This window comes from Castor canadensis, chromosome 16 (assembly GCF_047511655.1).
Source record: "Castor canadensis chromosome 16, mCasCan1.hap1v2, whole genome shotgun sequence".
Classification (NCBI taxonomy): domain Eukaryota; kingdom Metazoa; phylum Chordata; class Mammalia; order Rodentia; family Castoridae; genus Castor; species Castor canadensis.
This window is the reverse complement of record NC_133401.1, coordinates 61,829,323-61,853,245: the sequence shown is the minus strand read 5'-3', so window position 1 is coordinate 61,853,245 and position 23,923 is coordinate 61,829,323. Positions and strand designations below refer to the sequence as shown.

The following is a 23,923-nucleotide window of genomic DNA, read 5'->3' as shown; positions in this document are numbered from 1 at the left end:
CATTTCTTTTGTTGAGTAGAAGCTTTTTAGTTTTATGAAGTCCCATTTATGTATGCTATCTCTTAGTTGCTGTGCTGCTGGGGTTCCATTGAGAAAGTCCTTGCCTATACCTATTTATTCCAGAGTATTTCCTACTCTTTCCTGTACCAACTTTAGAGTTTGGGGTCTGATATTAAGGTCCTTGATCCATTTTGAGTTAATATTGGTATAGGGTGATATACATGGATCTAGTTTCAGTTTTTTGCAGACTGCTAACCAGATAAATGGGTATTTTATAGGTACATACATCCTACAGCAGATGTGCCCACGGATGGCCATAGTAGGGAGCTTTTAGTTGGCTACTACTGATTATGCTACAGTATGCATCTTTTGCACACTTGGTCAGATATACTAGAAAGATAGCTTCTTAGAAATGAAGTTACTGGGTCAGAGGATATGTTCATTTTTAACTTGTTAATGCCAAATTGCCTTCCAAAAACACTTAGAAAATGTGTGTTTCCACTAATGTATATGAAATTGGCTATTTCTGTGTCTGCAATATTATCCATTTTAACTTGTACCAACCTGCTGCATGAAAGATCACTGCTTCCTAGTGAGGTTGTCTTTTCATATGTTGGGCACTTGTGTTTCTTCTCTGGGGATTGCCTATACACAGGTCTTTGCCAGATTTTCTGTTAGGTTGGTTTTTTGTTTTGTTTTATATTGGTTTTGGAGTGATTTGTACTTTTTTGGTAATAGATTCTGGGTATTAATCCTTTTAAATACCTGTTCCCAGCTTGTCATTTAACTTTTAGATAGGACCTCACTATGTTGCCTAGGCAGTCCTAAACTCCCGGGCTCAAATGACCCTCCTGGCTCAGCCTCCTGAGTACCTGGGGCTACAGGTGTGTGCCATGCCAACTTACTTTCACTTTTTTTTTTTTTTTTTTAAGAACTAATCTTTCTTTCTTTCTTTCTTTTGGCAGTACTTCCTACTGAACCCAGGGCCTTGTCCACCACTTGAGCCATACACCAGCCCTTTTTCGTTTGGTATTTGTGGGACAGGGTCTTGGGTTCGGGCCATGCTCCTCCTCCTACACTCCCCCATGGCTGGGATGACAGGCATCTTCACCATTCCCAGCCATTGGCTGGGATGAGGTTTTACAACTTCATACTGCCATGCTCCCAATCTCCGCCTCCCAAGTAGCTGAGATTACGGGTGTGAGCCACTGGCCCCCAGCACAATTTTAATTTTAGCATTATCTCTCAGTAGTGTTGAATCAGCTTATGGATTCCTTTTGGCTTGTTTGTTTGCTTTGTTTTCAAATCTTGGAATTTTCGTTTGGATTGCATTTTATTATGGCTTGCTTGAGGAGAATGGATATCTTTGCCATATTGAATCTACCTTTTTGGACCTTTTAGCATGTGTCTCCAATTTAATCAGTCCTTTTTGTCCTATTGTAAAGTTTTGTAGCTTTTCCCTCTAGATCTTGCACCTGTTTGTTAGATTTCTTCCTGCATATGTTATAGCTTTTTATTCATTTTTTTTTTGGTGGGGGGGAGTTGGGAGGAGACTGGGGTTTGAACTTAGGGCCTTGACTTGCTAGACAGGCACTTGAGCCATGCCCCCAACCCTAGGATCCTTTTTTCTGTTGTCATTCCTAATGGTGTTAGCCACCAGATAATAAAACTATATATTTATATAAATTTGTTTCTGACTATCTTATGAGTCTTTAATTTTTCAGTTGGTTTTCTTGGATTTTCTAAGTATACAGTTATATGACCTGCAAAAACAATGAAAAGTTTCTTTTTTGCCTTCATTTAGCCCTCATTTCTTTTTCTTGTCTGACTGAGCTGATGTCCACAACATCATTTTAGACTAGGCGTGATAGCAGGTATCCTCCTCCGATACTGAGCTGTGGGGATGCTTCTGTCTATGCTGAGTAGTGTCTTGCTTGCTGTAGATACCAGAGAGGAATTTGGTCAGAGTATGGAAATTTTCTTCCATTTTTCACTTGGGATTTTTATCACTCAGTGTTATACTGAGATAATCTTTTTTTCTTTTGATCTGCTTGATACAGTAAATTATCTTGAACTTTTTTTTTCTGTTTTTCTTAGGGTAAACACCACTTGGTTATATATTCTTACCATTAAGTTTGGTTTTATATAGAATGCTTATTTCTATTCTCATTAACAAAATAGACCTAAACTTTGTTGTTCTCTTCTTATGTGTTTCTCCTTGCTTTGTAATACTTTATATACTTGGGAGGTCAGTATGTCTTGAAGATTTGATAATACTCATGAAACTATCTGAATCTGGTTTTTTTTATTTTAACTATCATAATCTAGGACTTTTAATATTGTAGCCACTTCTCTCTGATCCTGAGCAAGTTACTAATTTCATTGAATCTCAGTTTTGTTAGTGGTAATTGTAGACAAAATTTTAACTCCCAGTGTTGTGAGGATTACATGAGATAATTTGCAACTATTTAGCATACTTGTACCTCACATAAGGTAAATGCTCATTGATAATAAACACTATTATCATCATTACTTCCTTAGGTAAGATGCTGTAGTTTTCCTATCTCTTGTATAGTATGGTTATAAACTCCACACTAGTAAGAGAGGACACAAAGACTAGCTGATGGGTCCAGCCTACAGGAGTATGCCTCAGCTCCATGGGACACACCCTGGGTGGGTTGGCTGTGTGAACCAGAGCTCTTTTCTATGGTGCTGGGTCTCAACAGACCTATCCATGGCTAGAATGTGCCACTTTTGCTGCAGGGAGCCAGGGCAGAGACTCCCTACCGGAGTTTATTCTCCACACTGGAAATGCTTATTTATGTTTGTTATTGAAGGTTTTTAACTTGATGAGAAAAGTAGCTTTTTTAAAAAGTCATTTGAAAAATAAGGATCATAATGTATAAAGTTATGGAAAGGCAGTCTATACATGATTAATCCCAAGAATGTTCTGAGTTTTATTTTGTTTTGTTTTTTAGACAAAACTTAGATGTTTTATCTCTCTTCTGAAAAGAGTGTAAAATGTTAGACTGAGAAAAACATGTGAAGTAGAAAATGAAGACTTGTTGCATTCTCATCAAGAAGCAGAATATGGTTTTTCCAGGCTTTACTACTTCAATAATCCTTCATCTGATATTTAAAATGTATTTATGTTGAGTCATTTCTTTCTCTTTGGCTGAGAATCAGAAGATCATGAAATGATTCTGCAGAGGCAGTAGCATTACGTTCAGTTTCTTTTTTTGTATATATCAGATAAGAGGCCTGCAGATGGAAGTAAGTCCACCTCACATCCTTTGTATGGTGATGGTAGCAGTGTTTGCCTTTTTACTACTAGAATGACATTTATTAGTTCATAAACCTTCTTCCTAAGACTCGAATGTCTTTTTCATGGAAGATGGTTGTAGTAGGAACAGTGTTAGATTTTATCAGGCTACTTTTGTTTTTATAAACATTTCTTCTTTTTAGTGTTTAGAAACTACCACCTTAAAAAAGAATTGGGACAGGGGCATACCAGGACCAAGTGGAAGTTAATGCACTTATTTAGAATTAGGACTGTCTGCCATTAGGAAGACAAAATAAAATTTTTACTTTCAGCTCAGTTTAGGCTGCTAAACCACCCTCTCTAACCAAAGCTGTTTTCTGCTTGGTAAAATTTTCATAGATCTGAGGAATAAAAGCAACATAGGAATCTGGCTTTTGGTAAACATTAACAGTACTAAAAGAGGGCCCAGGCAACAGTTAGCTTCTGTTCCCACGGGCTGGGGGCCCTTGGCTAACCACACAACCCTCCCTTGAGCCCACTGGCCTGTGTTCAGCAGGTCTTCCTATAACCTGTGGGCATCAGTGGAGGCAGTCCTTCCAATGAGCTTGCATGGTCTGCGAAAGAAGCCTACTAAGGAATTGTCTTCTGAAGTATTTGCAGTTTTTAAGTATTTACTTATAGAGATATCTGTTGTATCATAGAGTAAAAATGGAAAAGTGTAAGGTCTCTGGAGCACTGGAAAACACCTGGTGCTTTTCAGTACTAGTGAGGCAGCAAGGTTTCATCATGCTTTTCTAGCTTTTTCATATTCTGCTTTTACAATTAAAAGTATTGGGAGAGTTATTCTATGACATTATGAAGTTATTTATACTATCTTTGTTACATATTTTTATAATTTAACATATACTATTACCTGGAATTGTTATGCATCTTTTATATAACAGTATACGTTGCTTTTCCATTAAAGTACCAATGGTTTCTTTTTCCAGAGCAATAATGAAATTTCACAGTATGAAAATGGAAGAAATCAATAAAATTATTCGTGATCTTTGGCGAAGCACCTATCGAGGACAAGGTAATTAATACAGTGTGCCATAAATACTCTTCCCAAAGCCCATCCACAGCTTTTCCCCATGTGGCCCTTCATTATGCCAGCATTACTTCCCCAGAATCCTGAGCATTTCCTTAAGATTATCTTAAGAGTTCTTATCTTGACAGCATCTTGTAACAAAAAGAAAATGCAGCTTCTCTTCCAAAATCTGATAGGGCTTACACATTTGACTGCATTAGACATTGTATTTAGATGATGGCCCAATAGGTTCTGTTAAAGTGGAGGTAGGGACAAGTCCCAGAGCAATTAAGAAGAAAAGCCTCCAAAGGAAACTCTTTAGAGAAGGAGCTGAGGCTGAAGGTTGGGGCATCCCGGTTGCTTCTGGCCAGATTACCAGTCTCCTGAATCTGCTCAGCCAGAGAAATAGGTTCAAAATCAGCCAGTGCTTTCCCAGGTGATGTCAGCCTTACTTGTTGCTCCTCAGCTTGCTGGCTAATGTTTGTAAACAACAAAAGCTGCAGTGTCGATTCCTCTAAAATATTCTTCTTTTTGTGTCAGACATTGAATACATAGAAATTCGGTCTGATGCCGATGAAAATGTATCAGCTTCTGATAAAAGGAGGAATTATAACTACCGAGTGGTGATGCTAAAGGGAGACACAGCCTTGGATATGCGAGGACGGTGCAGTGCTGGACAAAAGGCAGGTATCTCAAGAGTCTAGGGAGACAACTTACATGAAGAATTGGACAGACAGACACGGTGCCTTGGAAGCACCATGGTTGCCCTTGAATGACAGGAAGCTTCTTGCCACCATGCGAAGGGAAACAGGTACAGCTACCATCATACCTTCCTGGTGGCAACCAGTATCCCCTGCATCCCTTTGTAAAGTTGATTTTTAAGAGAAGGGCCTGCAGCTTTTTACAGGACAGACTGAACCCTTTATGGTCTCACAGTACTCCTTCTCAGAGTAAGGTCGCTGCTGCATAAGCTGTAAGACTGGACTGCTTTATGTGCCAAGAAGGAATAAATGCAATTACAACCGTAGATGCATTCTGATTTCAGAGGATTCAAATGGAGAGTACGCTTCAGAATTAACTGTATTAGTAGTGATTATACTATGAGTCACAAAAAAACTAGCAAACCAGAGCCTAGGTTGAACCAGATGAGGCATCGCGATCTATAAGAGAGTCTCTTGAGAGTACAACCCCTGCACTGAGTCCCCTCTACTCCAGCCTGGCCTTTGAGCCTCAGACCATCTAAACGAGGGTCTCTAGTCCATGGACTTTGATACATCCAGGGGCCTCTGCTGCCAGCACCACATACATAGGATGTAGTCACTTGGTCAGACCAGCTGGAGGCGCTGGGAGGACAGCCTAGGTTGGATATGGAGCACAGAGAAAAGTCAGAAAGAAGAACATTTTAAAGAATCGGGAACATGGGACTTGCCTCCTGGGGAACAAGGCTAGGTTCTTACACTGCACAGGTTTGTACCAAAGATTTCTCAGATTCCTCAGCTTTCTTCTTTCAGATTAGAAGCAAAATATTACACCAAATACACCTCAATGCCCTGATTTTCATAAAATTTCATAGTCCTAGAAAAAAATGCTCATATTATCTGAGTTTCCCATAGTTTTCAGTTTTTTACTTAACAAACATACCACATAGATCCCATAGTTTTCAGTTTTTTACTTAATGAATATACCACGTAGCTATTGCCAATAGCTGATACCAAGTTAAAGCATCTGCAGATTACTATCTAAATCATAGTCTGCAAAAATGTCAAATTTGTGATCTATAATCACATACTTGCTTGATGATTTTTAGTGTTAATTATAAATAAGTTTGAAACATAATCTCTCCAGATAAATGCTTTCAAAAGTACTTTCTGAGCAAAAGTAGATTTCCTGTAACTACCCTTAAGTTATGAACATTAGTTAATAGTAATTGCTTCCCTGGCAGTATGAGGCCTCCACTGTCCCTCATACTGTCTTTCACTAAGTCCCTACAGGCCAGGCTGCAGCTCTATGTGTGCATGAGAGTGGTGGTAGTAGAATTGGCAACAGTGGGGTTCAAAGACAGGAATTAAGTGTCTATCCTCCAAAGGGGCAGCAGTGAGGCCCTGGACTCTGCAGTCTGCCGGCATGCCCTGGGCATCAAAGAAAGTGTATATTACTTGAAAATTGCCAGCTTACAAAATCAGCAGGAGAAGAAATTTAGAATTCATGTAAGAGTAGTTTATGCTTCCCACAGTAGTCCTGCACTCTTAATTCTCTGTCCCTTGTACTCTCAGATGGCTTCAGCTGAGTCTGAAGGTTTTACTATTAGGTTTCTGTTAACCATGAAAGTGCCTAACAGCTCCCGTGAACCTGGGTTTCCTGCAGGTAAGCTTAAGTAAAACCGTACTTCTGTGTTCATCCTCATACTTTGACCTATCGCTATTTTTCCCTCTCAGTCTCAAAATAATACATACAAAACACCTGGTGCTGCTTTTGGACCGCAAAACATGGAGATTTAGAGACTATGAGAGTGGATGTCTCTGAATTAGAAATTTTCTAATAGGTCTCATCATCAGGAAACTAGTAAGGGCCTGGTCAAGAATTTTTAACTTTATGCCTTTATTAAAATTATTAGTTAGAGATAAATGATAATGCATCATTGTTTCAAGTCTGTGATTTCAAGTTTTGATACAACAGTTGTGTTGTGTTTTTTGTTTTGTTCTGGTTTTAGTGTGTTCGGGAAAGGATTCCAGCACTTTATTTCGTTGCAAATGATGGGCTGAGAGAATACAATTGATAGTTTTCCTTCTAGAGGAACCAGAGTCTGGTCACAATGCTAGGCTGTCCCACACAGTAGTGATTCCCCTAACATCAGTGACATTTCCCTTCTAAAGAGACTGTGCCAGGTCTGCTGTGCAACTCAGGCTTTTTTCTAGGTGTTGGCCTCACTCATCATCCGCCTGGCACTTGCTGAAACATTCTGCCTGAACTGTGGCATCCTTGCCTTGGATGAACCAACTACAAACCTTGATCGAGAAAATATTGAATCTCTTGCACATGCTCTGGTTGAGTAAGTATCTTAAATTTGCAGGCAGGTGGTTATGTTTTTTAAGGAAGATCAAGAGAGTTCTTTGGTATACCTTTGCCATATGTGTCCTTCTCATGGAAGCCAGTGGGGGCCGGCCAGCCCTGCCCTTTACCTCTTGATAGTAATTCTTCAAATTCCCTTGAAAAGGAACTACAACAGTGAACAGTAACCCTAGACACATCCTGCCTCTCCCCACATATGTTCATAGGGAAAGTCAGGGTGAGGAGTTTCCAGCTTTGTTTGGGTTTCCTGTGAACCCACATGTCGTGCACAGGAGTCGGTGTGCCCTGCTAGACAGCTGTAGGTGGTAGAGCTGCAGATGGTGGTGGTGGAGGTGGTGAGTTTAGCACTATCTCTCCAGCTTTTCATGTGTCAAACAACAACTCTGAGGAAGAACAGAGCTTTCCTTCAAAAGGCATGTCAGTGACTTAAGTAGAATTTAGAGAGGGTAAAATTGCACATACCTTTTTACCACATTCACCTGTATGGGGACAGGCTTCACAGTTGGGTAGCACTTGCTTACACACTGTGGTGGCAGAGGAAAGACACTAACCCTGAGGTAGGAGGAAGTGTTTCGAACACTCTTAGCTCCAGAAAGACTCTTTCTGGTAGAGATGTCGTTTCCTGTCTGGCAGCACAGGTTGGACCAGGAGAACTGAGCAACACAGAGTGTTGTTCTCCAAGGGACCAGCAAGGAAGGGCTGATGCTTTTGAAACCTCAAGTGCATCCAGCTCCAGGCAAGCAACAAATAAGTGGTTAGTTAAAAGTCTTTCAGGTCTCAGTCTTATAACTGGTTACCTCAGCATATAGATAATGAGCAAAAATGCTCCCAATACACCCACTCAGGTCCCCTGTGTGTCATAGTACTGATGCATCTAGTGACTAGTGGTAGCAGAATTCTAAGTAGACCCAGCTCTTAAGAAGACAGTGTTATTCCCCTACTTGTTGTCTGTCTTTATTATTTTTAAACTTTCTTCCAGAGAAAACTAGCAGTGGGTCAGGAAAATCTGGGCAGAGGAGAAAGGCAGACTCCTAAAGTTGAGCAGTTTAGGTATTTCTAGAATACTTCTAACTGCTTTAGGAAGAACAATTTTGTCATCTAGAGAATTCTTGACCTGGTTTTAATTGGTCCCTATGCCAGACCGAGGTGGGGAATCAGGCCATGCATCTCCATTGCCTGGAGAGGAGACGAGACTCCTACCTGTCTGGGCTAAAGGACCATCCCCAGCTCTCCCCAATTTCCTGCAGGCCAGCCAGAGGCCCTGACACTCACAGCACAGGAAAATCATGGTTGCCACCCAAAGCGGTTCATGTGTCTAGCAAGGTTTGCTGATGCTTTTCCAAATTTATGGTCTTTAGTAATAAAGTGTTGTAAATGTATTGTTTCAGGATAATAAAAAGTCGCTCACAGCAGCGAAACTTCCAGCTTCTGGTGATAACTCATGATGAAGATTTTGTGGAGCTCTTAGGACGTTCTGAGTATGTGGAGAAATTCTATAGGATTAAGAAGAACATTGATCAGTGCTCAGAGATTGTGACAAGCAGTATTAACTCTCTGGGATCTTATGTTCATTAACCACTTGCTTTTGGTACCAAATGAACCATTAAGAAAATCCATTCTGTAAAAGGAGCCTCATGTCAAGAATATGGAACATTTGAGAAGTTCTAAGCTCAAGAAAGTTGTTTCCCATGAAATCTAGACTGATTTCCCTCAACACTGTCCCGCTGGCAGCCTCCAACAGGCTGTGAATCTCAACAGCCTTACAACTGGACTCAGCCTCTTGCTCCCTTCCCTGGGATGAATGGAACAACTCCCCAGAACATCACTGCTTTGATAATTTATGGCTTGTGTATTTAAAAACTCAATGTTAAATCTTTTCTCTGAAATTTACTTCCTCACATGTGTTTCAAAAGAGCTGAGTTTTCAGTGGGTGTTGATATCTGAAGATGGCTAGAAATGATGAGTTTTTAATAGTTGACTTTGCTTTAACTTTATAAGTCCATGCAAGTGACTTTTCTGTCGGGGTCTTGGTTTCCCCAAGTAAAATTTAATGTAGTTGAGGGGCGGGGGGTGGCTCACAGTTTGATAGGAACCTTAAATGAATACCCACCCTCTTCCCTCTCCTATGCATCCCTGCCAGATAGTCATCCAGACTCAGGGGAAAAGAAAAGCATTTCTCCCCTCTGTGGCCTCTGTCCATCATGCAGAAGCCTGTCACTCTCCTGTGTCAGTCTTGGTATCAGCTCAGCCTCACTATCAGTCCCAGTAGCTTTCCACAGACAGGTTCCATTGTGGGAGGCAAGCCAGGTCACCCGCAGAGCCAAGGCCTGCTCAGTGGCTCCAAAAACCAGACCGACAGGAGCAAGTCTCTTGTTTTCACTTCAGATGCCAATTCTGATAAAACCCAGTACATTTTTTTCCTGGAATCATCAGCTAACATCTTGAAGCCTTTTATAAGCATTCTATACAGGATGTATGAAAGTCATATACCTTCAAATTCCATTTGGTAGTTTTGTCATTCAGAGTCAGTCAGGACCCTATTGGGGTCACAGTTTTGTACCATCTGCAGATCCGATGACCACATGATCTAGATAGCCTTTCTCAACCAGGATCTAGAAGAGGATTAAGCCCTAGATATCTGTGTGTGGCTAAATAGTGGTCTCCAAAGATAACCAGGTCCTCATTCCTAAAGCCTGTTACTTACCTTATATGGCAAAGAGGACTTTGCAGAAGTGATTAAAGCTAAAGATTTTGAGGTAGGAAGATTATCGTAGAGGGTCCTAAATACAATCGTGTGTCCCAGTAAGAGGTGGCAGAGGAGCCAAGCGTGGTGGTAGCTACTGGAGAGTTAGAAGCAGGTAGATCAAGAGTTCAAGGCAAGCCTGGGAAAAGTTAGGGAGACTTATCTCAAAAACAAAATACAAACAAAAGGGCTGGGGTATGAGTCAAGTGGTAGAGTGCTCACTCCTTGCCTTGTATGTGCAAGGTGTTGGGTTCGATCCCTAGCACCAGGGAGGGAGATGGAACAACTAGAGAGGAGAAGGGTGTGTGGTGGTGCATGCAGACTGGAATGATGCACTTAGAAGAAGGGCTATTATAAGCCAAGGGAAATATATGAAAGAAGTTGAAAGAGGCAAAGAAAAATTCTCCCCTGAGCCTTCAGGAGGAGCCAGCCCTGCTGACACTGACTAGCCTGGTGAGATGGATTTGGACCCTGGCATCCAGATCTTTTAAGAGAATAAATGTGTGTTGTTTTAAACTGCTGCATTTGTGGTAATCTACCACATCAGCACTAAGAAAGGAATACCGGATCCCTTTTGTATGTAACCAGTTTCTCTGGAGTGATACTAGTTAGGTGCTATACGTGAGAGAACTGAGAAGAGTCTCTTAAATCGTATTCTGTGGTTCACATGAAGCCTGGTTGAGAAAGGGAAGTCCAGACCCTCTCACCTAAGCCCTGGACGGCCAAGTGGCAGGGCCACCACTCCAGCTGTCTGGTTCCTATCTACTCAAGTCCCTCATGACAAACTGCTACTTAGCTTTGTAAGTATCCTACTTAACTTTGACAAACCAAAATGACCCACTTACCAAACTTTCATACTCCTAACAAAGGTATCACAAGAAAAGAACAGCAAACCATTCTCACTGAGCACAGACTCAGGAATCCCTAAATTCGGTGAGAACAAATGGGCATGGTAACCAGGGTGTGTTATCCCAAGAATGCAGCGATGCTTCAGAAAATGATAAATCTGTTCATATATCACCAGTAATAAAGCTAAAGGAGGAAGAAATTAGATAGCTGACTAATCAAGTACATTTGGTAAAATTCAGCATCGCCCAGCTTAGCAAACACACTTCTGCAGAGTATTTTCTGAGTATTACTTGTCATTAAGAAAAAAGCAGTCAAAAGCAAATAATTAATTTTTTTCCTTAAATAGGTACTTTCTGTCAGGTTTCTGAGAGCTGTAGTCTGCATGCAGTAGAGAATGACAGGGTGATCCAGGATAAGTAGGGCATGCCTGCCCTCATAACCCTTTTGAAAAGCGCTGCTTTCACCCCCACAACTCTCATGTCAGTGGCATTTGAAGTGAGATAAGTGTCCTTGCTGCTTTTGCTGCTCCTAGACCTTTCTCCATTAAATACCACTCTTCCCCATACGTGGGACAAAGTGGCATGACAGTATAGAATGGAGGTTAGAATGAGACAGGTGGGGCTCAAATTCCAGCAACCACTGCTCGCTGAGGGACTGAGCAAGTAGTTACCTTCTTTTGCTTCTAGTATCTGTACAGGTGGGTAAAATGCTACTTGTAGGCTTGTTACAAAAATGACTTAATATTAAGGTAAGGCATATTGGCTCATACCTGTAATCCCAGCTACTTGGGAGACAGAGGTCAGAGGATTGCCATTCAAGGGCAGCCCAGGCAAAAAGTTAACAAGACCCCCATTTCAAATAAGCTGTGTGTGGCAGCAAGTCTGTCATTTCAACTACACAGGATGCTTAAATTAGGATAGAGATCCGGGCTGGCCCTGGGAATAAATGCCAGTTCCTATCCAAAAGCAACTAAAGCAAAAAGGGCTGGGGACCTGGTTCAAGTGGTAGAGTGCATGCCTAGCAAGCATGAAGGCCTGAGTTCAAACCCCAGTACTGCCAAAAAAATTACACAGTTAGTTTATCGATAGACACATGATGCTGCTTGCAACTGCTCAGAACATAGGAGGCATCATTTGTTCAAGAAAAACTTCATGTCGTCATTGTACTCTTTCATTTTGCAGTTTCCTTAGCTCCCAACCTGGTCACAACCCCTAATCATTGAAGATTTTAGCTGACTGATCAATGTCACTGTGTTCAAACTAATTTCATGGTCATTGTCCAAATGATGCTTTCACCCAACTCGCTGGTCTCTTGTTCCTCCAAAGAGAAGACATTCATGCCATGGTCTGGCCCTGGAGCCCAATGAGCCCAGTCCTCTACACAGGAACCTCAACTCCATAACCTCAGAGTTCAGCCTCCTCTCAATAAGTCCTGCGTGTGTCCATTCCCTGCAGGAGATCCCAGTAATCCTGTGATCCCACCACAATTTCAGATCACTGATTCTACTATCTTTCCACAGTTCTTCCTTTCTCTCAGGCCTGTATTCTTAGACAGCCAAAATTCCATGGCCACTCACCATGTCACCCAGATTCATTGTCCTTCCTCTATTGCCCATGCTTCCTGGTCTCTCCCACTCCTACACATGGCCTGCTTTGCTGCCTCATTTCCCTCACCTCTGCATCTGTATTGCACCAGTGTTCAGGCTGAGTTAGCCCCTCTTCTCTGTACTCATTCTCAGTTTTCAGATTATTCCCTTAGTTTAGGTTCTTCCAGAACCAGAAGCTCAAAGCATGCTTCAGGTGAAAGCAATCAGCAGGAGAGGGGGCTCCTGTAGGAAAGAGAAGGCAGCCACATGGTAAGCCAGCTACTACTGTGATAATTGGAAGCTGACCCACAGGGAGACTGGAAAGCGTGATAAGGCCTGGGCATTATCCTGCCCCAGGGCAAGGGATGTGGAGAAGCCCAGTACCAGCTTCATGGTGCTCATGCTCTCCTGGCTATGTGGAGCAACAGAGCTGCCTTCCACGGTTTTTTATTGTTTTGTTTTTTTAAGAGAAGGCTTCTGACAGCACAGAAGCTAGCCAATGACAGAAGCACAGTGACAGTTTAGTTCCTAGCATCCAGACAGCTCCTGTACCAATCACCTACATGCTGCTGAATGGTAAATGTTTGTCTCTAGCCCAGCTCTCTTAAACTGACTCATCCAGCTGCCTGTGGACAACTAGATAGCTGTATTCCCTTGACTATCTAGCGGACATCTGAAACTAACAGTGATCCAAGCCAGTCTTTCTCCCAGAACCTGCACCTCCCACAGGCTTTCAGTTAATGGCAATTGCTTAAGCGAAAATCTGGCATCATGGTTGATTCTTCTGTTTATCTCACAGTTCACATCCAATCCCTCAGATTAGAACTATGGGTTCAATTTTCAAAATGTATCCAGAATCTGACCATGCTTCATCATGGAAACCATCACCGCTCTGGTTCAAGCTACTACCACTCTAACCTGAGTAATCTAGGTAACCACCTGACTGCTCTCACCGACAGTCCTGTTCCCCCATTGTCTTCTCAACACAGCAGCCAGTGTGGGGGATCAGTTCTAAACTTCGCTACAGATGCTCCTTGACTTTAGTAGAGTTCCGTCCCTAAAACACACCATCAGCTAAAAATACCAGTCTAAAGTCTATTTAGTACCCCTAACCTACTGACTGTCCTAGCTTAGTAACACTGGGCACCCAAGGGTATGGGTTGTTTCCCCTGGAAGTTGCATGGCTGACCAGGAGCTGCCCCTGGTCAGCACTGCAACATTGTACAACATATTGCTAGCCCAGGGAAAGTTCAGAATCAGAAGTACTGTTTCTAGTAAAGGCTTATTGCTTTCATACAATAAAGTCAACATTGTAAGCCAGGGACCACCTGGATATATGATAGACAAGTATTTTGTAGCTAATAACAGTTTTGTGAAGAGAGCTATAGCAAAGAAATTAGCATAGCCCAAGTAGAGTACCAGCCTAGCATGTGCAAGTACCTGTGTTCAATCTCCCATACCACACACACAAAAAGGGAAAAAAACTAATTTCTATCAAGCATTTTAAGAATAACACCAATCCTTTTCAAACTCTTCCAGAAAAAAAAAATGGAAAAGGAAGATACACTACCCAACTCATTCTCCAAGGTAATCACTGAAAACAAAACCAGAAAAGATATCACAGGAAAGGAAATTATAATAGTTCATGAAAACAGATGATAGCAAAATACTAGCTGATCAAAAAAGTCCAGCAATGTATATGAAAAATGTTGTATATGAAAAGCATAGATAACAAAAGGAGACATAGGTAAGCAAGATTTCCAGCTGCTGTGCATCGAAGGGCCCATTTCATAGAGTAGAAAGGCAACCTGCAGGAGAGGGGGAATATTGACAAATTATTTATATGACAAAGAGTTGATACCCAGAATACATAAAAAACTTAACATGCAGCAATTAAAAACTGATTTTAGGGGGCTGGTGGAATGGCTTAAATAGTAGAACGCCAGCCTAGCAAGCACAAGGTCCTGAGTTCAAACCCCAGGGCTTCCACAAAAAATAAAACAAAAAACCCTGATTCTAAAATGGACAAAGGACTTAACAGGCATTTCATTGAAGAAGATGGAAAAATAGCTAATATGAATGTGAAAATACATTCAACATCACTAAACATTAGGGAGGTACCTCATACCATTAGGTACCTCCTAATGCTCCTAATGCTCCTAGTGCTCAAAAGCACCTCATACCATTAGGATGACTACTATCACAAAAGAAAGTGTTGGCAAGATGTGGAGAGTTCAAATCCTTGGGCATTGTGAGTGGAATATAAAATTGTACAGCTGCTGTGATATTCCTCAAACAATTTTAGAAATTTACAATACAATTCTCCATAGAATCAACTCCACTTCTGAAATATATCCAAAAAAACCAGAAAGCAGGGGCTCAAAGCCTGATGTATGCCATTATTGATAGCGTTATTCACAACAGCTAAGGGGTAGAAGCCCGCCTGTCTGTGGGGGATAGGTGGATGGACAGACAAAATGTCCTATAGAAATACAATGGAATATTCCTCTGATAAGGAAGGGGATTCTGACACGTGAGGACGTGGTGCTACGTGAAATAAGCCCATCACAAGAGGAAGAATACTGTATGACTCCACTTATATAGGTACTCAGAGAAGGCAAACTCAGAGAGCAAAGTAGAAGGGCACCAGGGACTGAGGGAGGAAGGAGGGGATTCATTTGATGGGCGTAGTTTGTGCTTTGTACCATGGAAAGAGTCTGGAGTTTGCACAGCAATGTGAGTGCACTTAACAATCCCGGACTGAGTGCTTAAAATGGTTTAAATTTTATGTGTATTTTTTACCACCATTTATTTATTTATTTATTTTTTGACCATACTGGCATTTGAACTCGGCCTACCACTTAAGCCATGCCACCAGCTTCACACAATTGAAAACTTCTGAAGGAGCTGCACACGCACAGGTACAGGAATACAGCTGACACACGCATGTGCAGTCATGCGCTATGGGTCGCCGTGCACACAGATCTCCTAGTTCTGTTCACTGAGAGAGCCGAAATGGGACGACAGTAACAACATGACACCTACTGCCCCGATCGTGATTTTAAAACCCACTTCAGTAAAAGAAAGCCAAGTTCCTTGAAGAAGTGAATGACTCAATGGCTGAGGCAGGGAAAATACAAGACAAGCCTGGAACATCGCATGGTACCAGAAAGTTTTTAAGTATTAAAAAGAACATAGGACCCAGTCTAAAGTAATTCCTAGTGACCAAAGGCGGGACAATTTGAGCTGGTAATGCAGCGTCATCTAATACCCAAGGGAAGCCTGTAATATGACGGGGGAAAAGAGCAAAAGCAAAAATGGCCGGGGTACAGCTCAGTGATAGAGCACTTGACCAGCATGTGTGAGACCCTGGCTTCGATTCCCGGCATTGATGAATAAATAATTTAAAAATCTTGGAGGAAATAAAGACTGCGTATCAAGAAGGAAGAAAAAAAAAACCTAGTAGTAAAATTCTTAGATTGCTAAGACAGCAATCATCATGTTCATGATGATAATAGAACACACACTCGGAGAAGAATAAAATACCCTTGGGCTGGTGGAGTGGCTCAAGTGGTAGAGCGCCAGCCTAGCAAGCACAACACCCTGAGTTCAAACCCCAGTGCCGCAAAAAGAAAAAAAAAAAAATACCCTTGGGATGAAAGATAAAGGTATAGGACTATCCCAGAAGAGGAAGATTTTCTAAATGGAAACTAGGAGAGAAAACATTAAAAACAAAACAAAAAAAAAAAAAACTACAGGACCAGTCTAAGAGGTGCATATTACCAAAAAGTGATAGAAAAGAAAATGAAGAAGAAAAAGCCATAAAATCTCCCACGTTCTCTCTGGATACGAAGACATCTTCAAATATAAAGATGAGAAAAACCAAAATGCAAACTATGTCACCTCACATGTAGGAATGAGGGGAAAACTAAATTGCTGGTTTTACACAAACTGATAAGATAGGCAATAAAAAGAAACAAGCAGGGATAGTCATTTGTGATGGGGAGCGGAGGTGTTTCACTGAAAAAAATACATAGTTTTAATTTTTGTGCCTTGTGAATGGAATTCCTATTCAAAGAAGAACTAAAATAAAATAGCAAAGGATTTTTTTTAAAAAAAAACAAAAGCAAAGGACTTTTAAAGGAAGGAGAGTTTACCAGAATTTAATGTTGCACTTTCCATTTGAAAGGCTTTCTGTGTGTTTGACACAGCAGATAAAAACCACCACTTTAAAGCCTGTCTGGCGAAATTTAAACCATGAAGATCAAGCAAATTCCTACATATTTCCAGAGAAAGGGTGAGAAAACATTTAGATTCAAAATGATTTGAGACTTCTGAACCTCTGGAGGATGAGAGGCAACAGTACAGGTCTTTAAAACTATGGAAGAGAATTCCCCACTTAAAATTCTATACTTAGCTAAATTGTCCACTTTTTTTTTTTTTGGTACTGGAGTTTGAACTCAGGGCCGACCCCTTGAGCCACTTCACTAGCCCTTTTTTTTTTTTTTTTGGTGGTACTGTGACTTGAACTTCACACCTCACATTTGCTAAGCAGTTGCTCCGTCATTTGAGCCATTCTACCAGCATACCAGTCCTTTGATGGGTTTTTTCAAGATAGAGTCTCCAGACCTATTTGCCCAGGCTAGCTTTGAACCCTGATCCTCTTGATCTCTGCCTCCTGAATAGCTAGGATTACAGGCATGAGCCACCAGCACCTGGCTTGCCCACTTGTTTGAGATAAAAATAGGAGCATTCATTTAAAATAGGGACATACAAGTTCTTTAAAAATTTACCTCCTAAACACTCTTTTATTAGAAAACTCTCAGAAGATATATTTAAGTCAATTTAAACATTACACAATGTATTGAACACGTATATTGAACGCTACATGGTACCCCACTAAAATGTACGATTTTTATGTTTTTATTTGACAGTCAAAAATTAACTTCAAAAAAGAAAGCTATCAGAGGTGCTTCCCTGAGAAAGAGGAAGACCTGGAGTCAGGACTAGGAAAGTCACCAAGAGAAGTCAGTTCCACATCAGAGCCAGTCAGGAGACTTGGGGGAGACTTTCTTAGGAAGAAAAGCTGTGAGAAGCACTGATTTAAAACAAACTCTTGAGAGGAGGTTAATATAAGTGGCTGAGAATTTAGGGTTAAGTCACTGAGAAAAACAGAAAACTAAGCAAACGAGGAAACAAGACAATTAGGTCCAAAGAAAAACAATTTTTAAGGAAAATAAAGGTAACCATAGCTATCCACATTTCCACTGTGAGTACATTAGTATAATTTTGTAAATGACAAGGCTTTTGACTGACCAAAATTATGACATAGCTATATTGGCAGGAAGGGGGTGGGGGGGAAAGGACACAAGTCTAGGAAGGAGAGCACAGAAGAAAATGAGTAAATTATACTCACCACAAACAATACCTACATCTGAAACCCAAGAAATAGCAACCTACATTTAACTGAGAAACCTGAAGGGAGGTCAGTACCAGCATACCTTGTCAAAGGCTGAAGGAGCTGGGATTTTGCCCTACTTAAGAAGCTAACAAATCACCTGTGGGTTTCAGAGATCCTGAACAGCCACAGCGTCTTGGCTAGGGACAGACATCATGCCCAGAAGTAGAAAAGCATCAACGTTTTTGGTTTTGTTCCCTGAATCCCAATTCTCTTGTGGTAGTGCAGAGAGCCGGATGCGCTGGTGTCCACAGTAGGCTGCCTTCCAGGAGAGGAAAGCCTGCGCTCAGGGAACCTGAACTTTCCGTAATGGAGCAGTGGGTCTACCTGCCTTTTGCTCAGGGGAGGATGGTGTCTCTTCAGAGGGCTGCTTGCTAGCCAAACTCTTTTTAAAAGCAAGGCCACAACGCACGACCGTCAGTGCCCCACGACACGCACAGAAATGCACGAGACCTGTGGAGAGCTGACAGCGAGCTTCTTATTCTGTTATTTATTATTATTATTATTATTGGCGGCACTGGGGTTTGAACTCAGGGCCTCACGCTTACTAGGCAGGTGCTCTACCACTTGAGCCACTCCACCAGCCCAATTATTTTATTTTTAAATCCTAATTTTTTTTAAAACTAAAAATCTTACACAGCTTCACTTGCTAAAACAACACGCCCAGCCTTACTCCTCCGGACTGGACAACTTTTCTTTGCAAAGGAGACCCAGAGTCTGGGAAAATCGGAGAGGCAGCCCAGCTTTGTCGCGGGGCGATCTGCTTCCAGATCGGGCTCCACCGCCGGGGACGCACCGGTGACAGCGGACCAGGCGGCCCACGCCGCGGCTCTGACGGGGTGCACGCCCCGGGCCGCCCTCCCCTAGTCTGTGCCCTGTACAGCTGCCCGAGATGCAGTAGGTGAAGGTCACCCGCTGAAGGTCACCCGCGCCGATCGCTGCAGCGAGTCTGGGCGCCCCGGGGGCTCCTCTGCGGCCGCGGAGCCCTCGCGCGGGGCGGACCCCTGGGAGCAGGCGCGGTGCTGGCGCGGGACGCGCGCGCCTCCTCGGCCTCCCGGCCCCTCGCGGGTGCGCAGGGGCGCGCGGGTCGCCGGGGTCCGGTCCGGCCGGGACCGACCGCACGCACCATGACCGCCCCTTCGTCCGCCCGGCTCTACCACTTCCCGTAGCGGCCGATCGGAGCCCTCACCCCTCCGGAGGTCGCGGGAGAGACCGCATGGGTCGCGCTTATCGCCCCATCTCCAGTTACATAAGGCCGCGCCCCTATCTCCGAGGGCCATCGCCTGTCAGCGCGCCTTCTCCCACGCGCGGGGGCGCCTGGCCGCGCTCCCGCACGCTTTTTGCTGGTCTTGAGGGACAGGGGGACGTTGACTCATCCCTGTGCAGGGCTCTGGGACTTGCACAGCTCGAGGTGTTTCCCCGCTCCTTCCCCACCCACGAAGAAACCCCCCCCGCACTCCCCCACTCCCGGCATCTTCCGCTGGCCCTACACTATGAATGAGGGAAACTGAGGCCCACAGAGGGGTCACCCGGCCAGGCTGCGGCACTTCAGTCCCTGGTGTGCCACGTGGGGTAGGGGCGGGCTTCCTGATATCGGAGTTGTGGTTGGGATGCGAAGCTTTGGGTATGGTCAGAAATCTGGGAATTACTTTCCAGGTGGAAAGAGATGTGGACAGGCTGCAGGCTTCTGCAGGAGTGAGGGCTCCAGCATCCCTCATAAGATCCTTGTGAGGCTGAGCCTCACTGAGAAGAGGACCCAGAGAGCCTGAGCTAGCAGAAAGGGGACCTGGAGGGACAGGCAGAGGAAGTGGGTAAGGGTGCGATATTGCCTTGAGCACCCAAAGCACTCAAATAGGCAAATGCTGTGGCCTCTGCTGTGGGGAGGGGGAGAGGGGTGGGAGGAGGGGTGTTCTGGAGGACTTGGAGGGAAATGAAGAAGGGCAGGGAAAAGGCTACACGCCAGAGTCAGGGTGGATGCCCAGGTGGGCTGCTTGCAGGGGACAGGCCCAGGAGCTGCTCTAGGTTCACTTCCCAGCACTGCAAGGAGTGGGATAAAAGACTGAAAGCCTGGGTGGGCCCCCAGTATCCAGGCTGCCCACCACCAGAGTTATCATCAAAGCAACTTTTTAAATTTTTAGGTAGATCCCGCTGGCTCGGCATTTCAGTGAAGCTCTGGAGTCCACTTAACCCTTCCCACAGTGCTGTCAAGGAGGTAGCAGGCAGGCCTGGAGTAAACTTCTCTCTCTCTCTCTCTGTTCTGCTTGAAGTGTGTACCCAAAGCCAGCATCACTTTGTTAATGTAAGAAACCCATTCACTGAAAAAATTAAATTCCCAAATTACCACAAGCAATAGACTGGTCACAGACACAGTGCCACTGAGGCTGACCAGCACTTCTGGAGACCCAAAGGGATCTTGGGTTTGGCTCCACTATCCAGGTGCTCAGGATGTTCAGGAAAAACTGCTGGCATTGGTGATACCAGGCCACCCTCAGAGCCCTCTCACCAGCCCTGGGAATGGAGACATTCAGATCTTGGAAACTCTGCCCCAGACCCTTCTCAATAAATCCACGAAATCAAACGTTTTCCTTTATACGACGGATTTTCCACAAAGTTAAAATCAAGATGAGTAAAGATGTGGTTTCTAGATAGTGCCCAACAAAGCAGAGATCCAGGGGGTGAAGTGTCACTACTCAGGCCTATAAAAGCTGTCACAAGAAGCCAAGGCCACAACCACTCAGCTCAGGGCAGCCGATGGTAGATCTGCCCCTCAGACCTGCAGTGTTGATTCTGGGCCTCATGGCACTCTTGGTAACCGTGGTTCTAGCTCTCACCTGTCTTGGTGGCCTTGCCGCCCCAGGCCCTGTGCCCCACTCCATGGCCCTGAAGGAACTCATTGAGGAGCTAGTCAATATCACGCAGGACCAGAAGGTGAGTGTGGCTGGGTGGTGCCTCCCAAGCAGAGGTCATGAGCAGGCTGGCCCTGTGCACCTGCGAGTTGGGAAGAAACCCACTGAACCGGGACTAGGCCCAGCTATGTGGGAGAAAGACAAGCCAGGCTGGGGTGTTGAGCAATGTGGGATGGACTTGTGGAGGGGGGGGGTGGTCTGGTGAGCCCCTAGGGACCACTTGGCTCCTCTGGCTTGGCCCTACTACCACTGCCGGCTCCTATTCAGTCATTCCTCAACAGAGGAAAGCAGAGACGGGTCAGTCACCTTCTAGGACCATTTGGCAGCTGGATTTCAAATGTAGTAATTCATCTATCATTCACAGCATCTTAGTTATGCCCATTCGATGGGAGGATTCATTTTAGAGTGGGCTCCTGTCCCCATAGGACAGCTCACACTAGCCACGCTCTGATTATGTGCCAGGTCCAGCGATGGGTGCTTAACATGTCGTTTCATTGCTGCCAGCACCTGCAGAAGCAGATGTGATGGCCATTTTGTTAAGACTCAGTGAGGTTAATTGTCAGAGGCCAGACTCAAACCAAGCCCGGCCAATGCAGAGTATCCACGCTAACTGTAGTGTCCTCTTCAGTACTTAATATACCACTGCCTTCCATCTAGTTTGTCCTTGTCAGCAGTGACCTGGGCCACCCCTCTCTCAGCTAACCCCACTCTCTCCCCTCCTGAAGGGTTCTGGTCCTCCTACCCAGGCCACCGGCCACCGTGAGCTTTGAATAAGGCTTGTTCCTTACCAACTATCACTCAGTTTTCCTCTTTCAGCTTCAGCGCTCTAATATACCCATCCCCCAGTCCCTCACACAGAGCAGGAACTCGAGCTCAGGAATGCTGAGGGCTGCTGGGCCTGACTGTGCTACAGCACGGTGCTGGTGCTTGTGACTCTGGCCTTGCGGGGACCTGGCCTGGACTGGCTGTGAAGGCCTGTGACTGCTGTCAGCTCACTGTTTCTTTGTCCCCTCAGACTCCCCTCTGCAATGGCAGCATGGTGTGGAGCGCTGACCTGACAGCTGGAGGGGTAAGGACCCTTGGTGGGGCAAGGTGATAGTAGCCCAAGTAGACCTTGGGTTTGTCGTCTCTGTGCCCCACTCATGTGGCTGGGACTTTCCAAACAAATTTCCCTCCCTCCCCTCATGACCTGGGCCCTCCCTACCACCCAGACCTACCTCCAGCAGACCTTTTGGGCCCTCTTCCCGTAAACCCCCTAAACTGAAGGCAAATGCCCCAAGACAGGCCTGACCCCTGAGGTCTCCTCTCCACAGTACTGTGCAGCCCTGGAGTCTCTGGCTAATGTCTCCAGCTGCAGCACCATCCACAAGACCCAGAAGATGCTAAACGGACTCTGCACACGCAAGGCCTCAACCAGGGTAAGGCTGCCCTGACACCACCCCCTGCACCCCACTCATGCCAACTGGGCTCCCTTGGGACCTCCAGGGGAACAAGACTGAGCATCCCAAATATGTGTCCTCCAGGGGGTGGGTCCACTGTGGCAGCGGGCACATGAGTTTGGGATTTATAGGACCTGGACTCAAGAGCTCCTGACTCCTACCCGAGCCTCAGTTTCCACATCAGTAAAATATGGGTAATAACAGTAACCACCTGGTAGGGACTTTTGCGAGTCGGTCTCTGGAAAGCCCCCGGCAGGTGCTGGCCTTCCTTGCCTCTGGCGTCCCACTAATGCCCTGGCCTCTTTGTCCTGCAGCAGGTATCCAGCATCCGAGACACGAAAATTGAGGTGGCCCAGTTCATAAAGACCTTGCTCAGATACTCACAGAAACTTTATCGTAATGAAATATTCAACTGAAGCAAGAAACGCAGAGACCGGCCCTGAATACTTCAGTGGCAGAGCGGTTTTTCCTGTGTGATGCCAGATATGTCTCGGGGTGGGGATGAGGGTTAGGGAGGGTGAAATCGCCTTAGCTTGGACCTCAGCCCGTGCTGCCTGCCTGCTGCCAAGCTTACCCCTTGCCTGGTACCCAGGGCTCTAAGCTCGGGAAACTGGGTTGAAGACACTGTCACACACCCATCTACTGCCTCAAGCAAACTGTAGCATTTCAGTGGGTGCCACCCTCGGCCAGACATGTGGTGGGAGAGGGACCCACTTCACCCTGGGGTGAGGGAGGCAGGGAGCAGCTCAGGCAAATTTTTCTTGGTCTTATTTATCATTATTGTGTTATTTAAATGAGTATTTGTCAGTGTTGGGGAGACTGTTACTGCTGGGTCCAGATCTGGGGCTCCAGCACGGAACAGTGGGTCCTGGGGGTCCCTGGTAATAAGTACTGTGCACACAATTCTGCTACCTCACTGGGGACCTGGGACCACTGGGCCTCACCTGAGACAGGGGACAGGAGAGAGAACTGAACAGCGCTCCTGTCTGCCAGCCAGCAGTGGCCCTCAACCACAAAGTAATTTATTGTTTTGTCCTTGTATTTAAAGTTAAGTATTAAATATGTTAGCAAAGTTAATAATATATGGAAGAGTGGCCTAGCACACTGAGGGTGTGGGCGTGTGGGGCTTGGGGGAGGGGGTCATTGAGCAAGCTGTTTCATTGACTGTCAAGCTGGATGTCAGAAATAAAGATGGTGACAGATAGGCCTAATGGTGTCTGCCTTTTATTTTGGCTCTTGGGGATCCTGGTCTGTGGTCTCCAAACAGGAGCTCTGCAGGCTGGCCAGAATGGGGAGGGTGAAGGGCAAGAACTGGACTGAAAGAAAGTGACCAAGCTCTTGGTGTTGGGGACACACAGCCTAGAGGAAGCCCCTGCCCGTGCCTGCTACCGGCCAGGGTGTCAGGGTTCATGGAGCAGGTGCAGATCTGGCGCGTACCCCATGACTACCAATGGTATCTCCCTCACAATCCAGAGAGGCAGAGGAGGACTCCTAGGCCTTGCCCAAAGTCACATGCCGGTGAGGAGCAAAGCCGCAGCTTGCA

General features: G+C 44.7%; 2 protein-coding genes and 1 non-coding gene across 6 annotated transcripts in view; 2 read left to right on the top strand and 1 right to left on the bottom strand.

The window, feature by feature from the left end:
- Positions 1 to 9,290, top strand: part of Rad50 (RAD50 double strand break repair protein) — a 69,832-nt gene extending 60,542 nt beyond the window's left edge. For 3 of the 4 annotated variants that reach the window (XM_074057217.1, XM_074057216.1, XM_020175962.2), the window contains 4 exons: positions 4,252 to 4,337; positions 4,872 to 5,014; positions 7,247 to 7,380; positions 8,789 to 9,290. In XM_074057217.1, the coding sequence (XP_073913318.1) occupies positions 4,252 to 4,337; positions 4,872 to 5,014; positions 7,247 to 7,380; positions 8,789 to 8,975 (550 nt within the window). In that variant the 3' untranslated portion in view covers positions 8,976 to 9,290. Of the gene's footprint in view, positions 1 to 4,251; positions 4,338 to 4,871; positions 6,696 to 7,246; positions 7,382 to 8,788 lie in introns of those variants that run through there. The other variant, XR_012442514.1, reaches the window with a different exon arrangement.
- Positions 9,291 to 18,544: 9,254 nt separating this feature from the next.
- On the bottom strand, positions 18,545 to 18,617 carry Trnat-agu (transfer RNA threonine (anticodon AGU)). The gene has a single exon. It is a non-coding gene; the product is annotated as a tRNA-Thr (tRNA).
- Positions 18,618 to 20,819: 2,202 nt separating this feature from the next.
- Il13 (interleukin 13) lies at positions 20,820 to 23,451 on the top strand. Its single transcript, XM_020175980.2, has 4 exons — positions 20,820 to 20,963; positions 21,957 to 22,010; positions 22,255 to 22,359; positions 22,695 to 23,451. Exons 1-4 carry the CDS (start codon positions 20,832 to 20,834, stop codon positions 22,794 to 22,796), a joined length of 393 nt encoding a protein of 130 aa, XP_020031569.1. The 5' UTR covers positions 20,820 to 20,831; the 3' UTR covers positions 22,797 to 23,451.
- The last annotated feature ends 472 nt before the right edge of the window (positions 23,452 to 23,923 follow it).